The sequence below is a fragment of the Cyrtonyx montezumae genome, unplaced genomic scaffold, assembly GCF_038088225.1.
Source record: "Cyrtonyx montezumae isolate F1298 unplaced genomic scaffold, pur_monq_1.0 scaffold_10, whole genome shotgun sequence".
Classification (NCBI taxonomy): Eukaryota; Metazoa; Chordata; class Aves; order Galliformes; family Odontophoridae; genus Cyrtonyx; species Cyrtonyx montezumae.
In genome coordinates this window covers 54,360,576-54,370,620 of record NW_027071826.1, presented here as the reverse complement: position 1 = coordinate 54,370,620, position 10,045 = coordinate 54,360,576, and the positions used below count along the sequence as shown (strand labels likewise).

The following is a 10,045-nucleotide window of genomic DNA, read 5'->3' as shown; positions in this document are numbered from 1 at the left end:
CTCCCTGGGCAGAGGGAAGTAAGCGAGGCAGAGGAGCGGGCATGATTCCATTTCTTTCTGAGACGATCTAAACCAACACTTACAGCCTCCCCTGATGTCCCACTCCTGGAAGTGCTGGCATTCAGCTCACAAAGCAGCACCTCTCCTGTGACCCAAAGCCATCATAAGAAGTGACTCCTTGCAGTCCATGGGACATCCCCGCGGGCAAAAGCCCAGGGTATGAGGACTCATAGGGCTCCCACTTCAAGTTCCTCTCTGCCCAGCACTCCGAGGTCTCAGCTAACCCTAAAACCTGAAAGAGTTTTGGAGGACATGGTCTCAGCCAAACTGCAGTAGCCATGACACCAACAGATCACAAAGCAGCAAAGTTGTTTTCACAAGTTGACAGGCCAAGGTAAAAATGAAAATCTGCCATGAACAGAAGATGAGTGATAGTTCCTCTCTGATGAATAAACATACTAACTTATTTAGACTTTGGTATATTCATGCATTTCTCATAAACTAACAAAATAAGCCATCAGATATTTTTGCTTTGTTCTTATGTGCCTGTTTGTGAGAGAGGATGTCAGGCCACAGTTCATCCACCCATTATCTCTAAATGCTTGGAAGACTTTCCTCAGAGCCCAGAGTGGTTCACAGCAGGTCAAGGTCAGCCAAGATATGACTCACACACATCACAAACAGCTGAAAGGTACAACTCCTTCCTTTCCTTCCTTTGCCTGCTCATCTACGATGCTACTAAAATAAGAAAAAAAAAACAACCATATTTCACCTTATGTTTCAATTCCAATCTGCAGAACCTCTGACTCACCCGAAAGAAAATGTCACAAATTTTCTTCTAGTAGAACAGCTCATGATGGAAACCCTACTGGAAGCGTTTCTTAAAATAGCACAGGAACAGTCATCCTAATCTATTTTCTTCAACGAAGAAAGACTTTTATCCCTGCAATGTGATTCTGGAGAAGGGTTCAAAAATGCTCTTTGAAAAACAGATCATTTCTTTAAAATATGCATATCTCTAATGTAATTTATATAGAAAACCTTCCCGGTTTCACTCCTGCTAAATGTAATAGAACTTTATATAACAGATTTTATTAAAAAAATATTTAAGATTACTGAGTCCTATGAATTAATACAAACTGTTTTCTGACCTACATTATAAAGGTCAGGGCTAGCCTTTAAATGAAAGCAAATCCAATGGGACTATTCCCACTCAGTTTAATTAGAACTACAGCACTAGACATGAACTTCAATTCAGACCCATATTGTTCATACTAACTCTAGAGCATCCTCTATCTTCAACTCATCATAAATTCAATTCTTTCTTCTGTAACTCTGAGGAGAAAATAAAGCACTCCATAAATTGTGTATACTTTTAACACTGCTCTAAAATCTCTGTAATGGTGGTTTCTATATTGAAAAGTACTTAAAATATGCAATAACACTAAAACCACTATTCAGTCAAGTATGGGCAAAGGGGTGGAATTTAATAGCTGTCAACAACAAGCTCTGCAAATCATCTTAACAATTCCTGCTAATCCAGAGATTAACAGATTCAATAAATGAGGCTTGCTTTGTATTTACATCTCAAATGAGAAGAAAAACAATAGGAGTTCTAAAAATACAAGCTCAGTGTATTTTAAAAGCATTATGATGTCAATCTGTAGGATGCACAGGCATGAGAAAGCAGTTACACACATGTATTCCTCCCAGACCCATTATCACCTTAGCATAGTGCAGGTCATCCTGATTTCTCAGCATAAAAAACCCCGAGATGAAGCAAACACCCACTGTTACAATCAGAAGAGGATCAAAAAAACATCTATTGGATCATTACAAACTCTCCATTTGCCCAAGCAATTGGATGCTTGTTTTAAGAATTTCATATTAAAGCCAGATGCAAGTTGTTCTTCAAATATCTAGCTGGAATTCCCAAGACTCTCAGAAAAGTCTGTGCTCAAACGATATACAGATTATTTGACTGCCATTGATTCTGTCACAGACTCTCAGATCTCTAGTGGTATTGCACAGTTCCTCTGTTTCTTACATACTATTTTATGTTTTTTATGGTAGAAGCTCCAGTTTCATTGGTACTTTTCCAAGTCATGTCTTGGTTTTCTAGAGCATTCACACCAGCATCCCTTCTGGTTGGTTTTAATTTTTATTCTTACCAACACCTAAGAGAAGACATGCTGCTACAGCAACACTTGTCACAACATCAAACTTCAAAATTACCTGCATGGGTGCAGGAGAGAGAGATAGTAGGAGGTTTAGATTCCTTAACAAGTTTTGTATATTCCCATTATGAAACCCAAACACAGAAAATTACATTCCAAAGCCTATTTGACAGTATAATTATGTCAGTCAAAAGATGTAGAGAATACATCTAAAATAAAGTGTTTTTTATTGTCCTTTATTTGTCTTAGTGTTTTCAGCAAGTTACTGTAATTAGAGAGTCCTAAACATTCATAATTCCCACCATATCTTGTTAGCATTTGATTATTCCCTTTATGCCAGCTCTGTACCCAACACTGCCACAGTTCAATGGCTCCCACGCTGTAGGAGATTTTGATAAGGCAGACAACATTTTACTGATCCCTCAGATTTACACTTTGAACAATTTGCATTTTACACATTGTTTGAAAACATATTAGGGTAAACTGCAAAGTTGCATTTGCAGAATAAATATATCTAAGACTAATTCACAGCATAGATCACTTCCAGGTTCCTCAGATCCTTAAGGACAAGAATGAGAAATCTCCAAGTTCTATGCATCATATTTTTCTGTAGATGGTACCAAAATGACTGGTAGTCGGGCACGTATAATCTGTAACAGTTGAAGAAATTTTAGTCATTTTCTTTTTTATAGTATGTGTATTTACTTGCAAAGATAAGAAAGGCTGATAGGGAACTTGGCAGGCTTGAAGAGAAATTCATTATTCCCATCTACTTATAGTCAGCAATGAATTGACAACAAGCCTTGCTCTGTGATAGGATTGACAGCATACCCAAAAGTGATGTGCCACATTATGGTAGATGAGGATATTTATTAATCTTTTCGTTCACATTCTAAAATGGTTATTATTACTGCCAGAGTTTAGGTGAAATTAAATATATTGAATCATAGAACCATTACAGGTGGGAAAGACCAGGTACCCAGCTTGTCCAGGTCCTGCTGTAGGGTCTTCCTACCCTCACACAGTTGACACTGAGTTTGGGGGGAAGTGTTCATCTGTAGGAGTGCACTCAATGCCCTCAACCAAATCACCAAGAGAGTTATTAAAAAGAACGGGACCCAATATTGACCCTTGAGGACACAGTTCATGACCAGTCACCAGCTGGATTTAACTCCATCCACCACCTCTCTCTGGGACTGGCCCCCCAGCCAGTTCTTTTAGAATAAATGTACCAAATATTACCATGGAAACATTACACTAACAAGATTCAGATTTGATCTATAGTTCACAGGGAAGACAGTATTCCCTTTTAATTGCTGCAGCCAGATAAAAATAACAAGTATTGCTTCCGAAGACATGCTCAAGGGCATTTAAATAAGAGACAGCACAAAGAAGTTGCTTCCCTGTTACCCTTCCGCTATTTGATGGGCACACCTTTGCCTCCACAAGCAGCCATCAGAGCCCTCATGAGTTACCAACATTTACTGGCACCTAGAGCTGCCCAGGGCCAGCAGCTTGTCCCCTCCTGAAAGCATTCCTTATGTATATCAGTCCTGCTGCAAAGCAGAAGTTTACATCATTTTATAAGATTTCTATATAAGACTTCCTCAAATAAATAAATAACACACATTATTTGAAATTGAATAAGGAAATATCCTTGGAATTGTTTGGGTTGGGTTTGTTTTCTTAAGTGGCGTATACTGTCAGAGTCAGACAATCTGGCATCTGCTGACTTCCCTGGGCAGCCTGTGCCAGTGCATCACCACTCTTTCAGAGAGCAGATGTTTCCTAATACCCAACCTGAACCTCCCCAGGCACAATATAAGGCCATTCCCTCTCATCTTATTGCTGGTAGGGAGTGATGTGGTCCCCCCTGGGCCTCCTCCAGAATGAACCATTCCAGTTCCCTCAACCGCTGCCTGTCACGCCCGTGCTCCAAACCCCTCACAGCACCGTTGCCCTTCTCTGAACACCATGGCCTAGATGTCTTTCTCATAGTATGCATCCTAACACCAAGCACAACACTCAACCTGCAGCCTCACCAGAGCTGAGTACAGACGATCACCTCTTGCTCCTGCTGGCCACATCATTGCTGATGCAAGTCAGGATGCTGTTGGCCTTCTTGGCCACCTGGGCACACTGGCCATGCTGATCCCACACAGTGTCTCTTTTCCCTAGCCCCACAATCAGTTATCACAATGAAGACTCCAATCTGACAACAGCAAGAACAAATCCTTGCCTTTTGAATAATTCTGTCTTTAATTTAAACCAGCAAGGACTTAGATGGAACTAAAGACTCCTTAGGCTCAGCAGGTGCTCTTTTGCAGTCAAAGAGCCATTTATGGGTAGCCTAACCATTGATTAATTGTCATCCTGGAAGTGAACCTCATAAACCTCTGTGTCATTTGGCCAGGTTCTTAAAGCAACTTCCCTCACATCTGCCCTATATCTCGTGCACAAAATAATGGAGAATTAACAAAATATCTTCTTTTCTTTTCTTTTCTTTTGCACAGACCTTGACAGGACACAGATTTTCCTCATAAAAAAAAATAAAAACAAACCAACCAGTTTCTGAAAGTAATAAACCTAATAGTTAGTACAACCCTTCCAACCCTCATTGCCTCATTGCAAACCCTATACAAAGCCATCATATCTGCCTATAATTCCAAAACAAAGTAATAAATACATTAGGGAAATGCAAGAAATTTTTGCGCAAATAGTGCCACCTGGTGGACTAAAAGAAAACAGGCGAGTTAGAGCCTGCTCACTTGGACCGGCATCTTAATCTGATTTTTATCAGTATCATTTATACTCTATGAGGCACGAACATTCCTGATCTTACAGTGCCAAGAAATCCTCAGAGTATCATTAATCACACAGAATCACAGAACTGTAAGGGTTGGAAGGGAGAAAGAGCTTTGCTACCTGCAATCCAGAACGAGCACACTTTGCTTTGTCACGTGATCACTGCAGTGCTGTTTGGGGATTATGAGCTTCACCCCTATCCTAGGCAAGAAGCAGAGCTGCACACTGCTCACAGACAGCTTATAACAAAGCTCTTCAGAGAGAAGAGCGAGCAGAGGCTGCCAAAGATTGAGAGAATGCAAGAGAGGTCAGCCAAAAGTTGCTGTTAGCTCACGATCACCCTGCCATCACCCTGCACACCTGGCCAGGGTAAGAGCTGCCCCAGTGCTTCAGGCTGGGGAGCTCTGCACCAATCCTCAACTGGTGCCTGGAGCATGGTGAAGCCAACTCCTCCCATTTACAAGGCCATTATTACTCCTAACATTAAACTGTATGGCTCTTGTAGGCTGCCACAGGTTATCTGTGTTTCTGAATGCACGGTGATCCCACTGGTTTCATTTCAAGCTATCCGTACTCAGTTTCTTTCAACTAATTCCACAAACCTGAAGAATTGTGCTCTTAAATGACCTCTAGAGCAATTACTGAAAAGTTACTGAACTTCAGTAATAAAAGCATAAACCTTTTGTTATCGAACACCAAGTTGCCACATTTCTTCCTACTGCTTCTCAATGCACAGCACACGCTGCCAAGTTTTGGCTGCACCGTTCACTTTTTCAGTTATGTCTCTGATCAGCTCACGCTACCAGGAAGATGCACTCTTTCCCTCTGCATAGGAACTCTGTTCAATGTGCTTTCATCATCTGTAAAAGGCAGGACAAGATGCATTTCCACTACATGCAGCAGCAACCAAGAACCTGTGGGTCAAACTCAACGCTTGACAAATGCACTGATGCAAGTTGCTTAACCCACGTAACTGACGAGCAGTAAGAACTCGAAAAGGTTTTGTTCAAAAATCACAGGAAAGGAACTGCACAGATTTCACGTTGTTTTTAATGTACGTAAATCCACGGGCCCCGATGGGATGCATCCACGCGTGCTGAGGGAGCTGGCAGAGGTGATTGCTGAACCCCTCCCATTCTCAGCGACCTCGATGAGGGGATAGTCCACCCTCAGCAAGCCACAACGCCTCATCCAACCTCCCTCCCTCCCCCGGCCATCCCCGCCCTCTTCGGCCCGTTCCAGCCGGCACTGTGACGGGGCGGGGCCGCCTCCTTCCCCCACCCCTCAGCAGCCGCCGTCGGCCGCGCAGCGCCGCGGCCATGGGGCTGTGCCTTCCGTGCATGGGGGGCGCCGTCAAGGACGTGGTGGAGACGCCCGACCCGGTGAGTGCGGCGGGGCATGGTGCGGTGCCGGCCGCGTACGGCTCCCTTCCCGCCCCGAGGCTGCGGCCGCTTCCACCGGGGAGGCTGAGCGGGGGGGAAAGCCGCGCCCGGGGGCCCTCCTTCGGCTGAGAGATGGCGGCCCCGAGCCCTCGGGGGGGAAACAGAGAGGCAGGGAGCCATACCCACCTCCCCTCGGGCTGCCCTGTTGGTCCTGTGAGTGCTGGGCCCCCGAGATTTGTGGCGGCCTGCCTGACAGCTGTCCGTAGTCTGAACGTTCAGGCTCGAGGAAGGACGTAGGGACCGGGTTGGAGTAGCTTTTTCACCATCTTTCCCGTTTCCTTTAGGAAGTAAAAAGAAGACAGCTGGCAGAAGCTGCTGAGAAGAGGCAGATGGAGGTAACTGCGCCTGGTACAGTGCCTTCTGAATGCGCTTAGGTTGTACAGGGAAAGCAGTAAACCTGCTGGGAGTGGATTGCAGCATCATCTTTAAATACATCATTATGCTGCTAATATTATCTCTGTACTAATATATACCCAGATAAAACACTCAAATTGATTCTGGCCATTCACAGTGAGGACCACGTTGCCAACCACCAGCTCAGGCTGCCCAGGGTCCCATCCAACCAGGCCTTGAGCACCCAGGGATGGGACACCTACAGCTATCTGGGCAGCTGTGGCACTGCCTCACTGCCCGAAGTGAAGAATTGCATCCTAACATCCAACCTGAACCTCTTCCCTCTCCTCTAGCTCTTGCACTGCTGAAATGGTTTCCTTGGAGGAAGTTGCAGTGAAGCAACTTGGCTTGCAGATAGCTAGTACAAAACTTCAAAGCCATTAGGCTAACTAAAGAGAATGCAAGACAACAGAAGTACATGCTATACACTATAAGTTACTTTCCATGAGAAAAAATAAATTTCTACCAGGATTTTTAGTGTTGAGTAATAGAGATAAGATAGCTTGCTCACTGCCCAATTCATTTGCCCAGCATGAGAGGCAAAGTGTGTTGTCAGATGTTGTCTCTCTTAAGATTTTCCTGCTCGTGCTTCTTAACTGCTCTTGGTTCACTGTGTGAGGTGTTCTTCCTTTTGGTTTCCTGTAGACAACACAGGTTCCTAGCTCACCTGGAAGGCCAGGTACCTAAAGGCCTTATTGAGCATTAGAACAGAAAGTTCTAACATTCTAACAAGTTCATTATTTCCACAGTAAGTATCCTGTCTTTAGGCAGCCACTTGACAAGAGACAGTGAGAGATACGAAGGGATGATGAAAAAGCAAAGTTTCTTGCTACCTTCCTGAGTTATTGCTTCCTCGTTAGTTCTGTTCATAAGGGCAGAACTAGGCCCAGGCACTGGAAAAACTAAAAACCTTTTGGGGAAGAGAAATTGTGGCTTTGTGTCTTCCTGCATGCAAACTAGGTATACTTAGTTGAGTATGTTTACCTAGATGTATTAATAGGAAACAAGAACTCTATCATGTAACTACAGGAAAGACAGCATTCAATACTGAGAGGTATCCAGAAAGGTCTGGTTTTACATCATAGCAGCACTTCCTTACTGTTTCAATCGTTTCATGCAAACCAGAGTTCTCAAAATGCTGTTGCCAAGACTTGGAGTTTGGCTTTTACCCAGACAGATAACTAACTGACTTTGTGCAAATATGTTTACTCCCCAGGCTTCCTCACGAGGTATTAAGAACGTTTACTCTGTGGAACAAAAGAAAAAGAAGCAGGAAGAAATAGAAAAAAGAATGGCAGCTTCAAGTCCTGGAGGAGAAGGAGGCCTGAGAGTAAGTTGAAAAATGAAACAGTGTAATGCAGTTAACTGACAAAAATCCCATTTTTGTTGTTTTCCACAAGATGGAGTAACCCAAGGAAAAGCCAAGAGGAAGAAAAATGGAAACCTGTGTCATTATCACTCTGTGTGCTCAAGATTTCATTTCTGGGGCACACTGACAGCAAGAACAGCAAGGAGTTTTGCTTTTTTTACCAAAAACCCAAACATACCACACTGGCGTATGTCCTGATGAGTTCTACTGCTGCTATTACTACAACTTTTGTAAAGTAAACTTCAAAGGCAAACTGGAAATTTAAGAGAATTGGAGGCTCTCTGGGGCAGTAGACATAACCTGTTCTTGTAACACAGGTTTTGTTAGCTTTCATCTCTTCCCCTTACTGCTGTACATGTTAATGGGACTCTGGACATGGAGTTTTGTGTCTGCTCTTAGTGAGCACTATGTCCATCACTTTCAGGATATGACCTGTATTAGGCTGGGGAGTTCAATGTCTTCACTGTGGTGTGGGCTTTTTCCCCCTGCGAACAAACCTGTGGTTCACTGTGCTGTTTTTGTCTGTAGTGGCAGGTTGGATAAAGAAGCGTGACTTCTGGAGACGAGATTGATGTTTACTGCCAAGACCTTGCCAGTTTCTGCAGCTGAGTGGCACTTACTCATCATGTGGCTTTTTGCTGTTTGCATACGAAGACTTAGCAGTACTTTGCCATTGTAGGAGGGCAGATGTGCAAACATGTACTAAGTGAAGAACGAAAGCCTCTGAACAACTAGGTTTTGGCCAATTTTTGTTCCGTATGCATGTTTTTCTTCCCTGCCAAGGGAGTGAGATGGGTTTTCTCACATAGAAGTGACCTTTACCTGTAGTCAGTCTGTATGTGTTATGTGGTCAGTAGGTACATGTATGTCTGCGTACGACCAACTGAGGCACAGCTCAGGTGTCCCTGTGTATTTATTTCCCTTGGGTTTCCTGATTACTTTGGGACCGCTTAGGGATTTAGCACCTTTTCTCCTAAAATAACTAAAGCAGATCCATACCAGGCTCTTAGGAACCAAAGCTTTTTTTGTGACACTACCTAAAAAAAAAAAAAAACCCACAAAAAAACAAACAAACAAAAAAACATCTTTGTAGGCCTTACTTATAGTAAGAAAGCTGTTTTATTCTGAGTCTGGCAGTCATTCTCCTCCCTTGTATATGTGAATTCCTTTAGGGTATGTAGGTATTTATAATGGGTACTGCAGCATAGACACTAGATTTAGGATACTGTCGATGGTTTGTTCTATTTGGAACACAAGAGGGCAGTACTGCACTTGAGTGAAAGGCAGAGTGGAAGCGCTGTTAACGTCATCTCTTGGGTGGCTCATTTGCTGAAACGTCTGCACTATCTGGGTGGGTTTGTTACAGTGCAGTCAGATTTGCCAAACACCTGGAGCTCTGTTGCTTTTCTTCTGTATGTACCTATGTCTGTAATCCCTTCTCCTAGTCTGAAACTGCCTTTGATTTATTCGGAGCTGCCTAAACTATGGTATAGCCAGACTTGCACACCAGTGACCTCAAGCCACTGCTTTGATAGATGAGCAGAGCTTGTTGCAGCATGATCAACATCAAGAACCTAGCACCTGTGTTCTCTGGAGAGCATCACGTCACTGACCCCATTTTTGACCTAGTTGAGGCTGCAAAGGCTTTTTTTTCTCTTCCTTTTTCTGAGCTAAATGCTTCTTTTACTTTCCCAAATAGTGTCTCATTCTGTCGTGGGAGCACGGTCATGACCCAGTGAGTTCCTGGCTGAGCCTTAGTCATTAAGTTGAGAAAAGAGATCTTTCAGTATCAATACAATGGCACTAGGCCTGAAAGCTTGTGTCCTTGACAGCTGAACACCTTTAGCTTCCTTTCATTG

The 10,045-nt window shown here is 43.4% G+C and overlaps 1 protein-coding gene across 1 annotated transcript; it reads left to right on the top strand.

Moving 5' to 3' along the window:
* The first annotated feature begins 6,254 nt into the window (after nucleotides 1-6,254).
* On the top strand, nucleotides 6,255-9,234 carry SVIP (small VCP interacting protein). Its single transcript, XM_065755762.1, has 4 exons — nucleotides 6,255-6,364; nucleotides 6,709-6,759; nucleotides 8,034-8,147; nucleotides 8,715-9,234. The coding sequence occupies exons 1-4, from the start codon at nucleotides 6,302-6,304 to the stop codon at nucleotides 8,727-8,729; spliced, it is 243 nt and encodes an 80-aa protein (XP_065611834.1). The 5' UTR covers nucleotides 6,255-6,301; the 3' UTR covers nucleotides 8,730-9,234.
* Nucleotides 9,235-10,045: the final 811 nt, after the last annotated feature.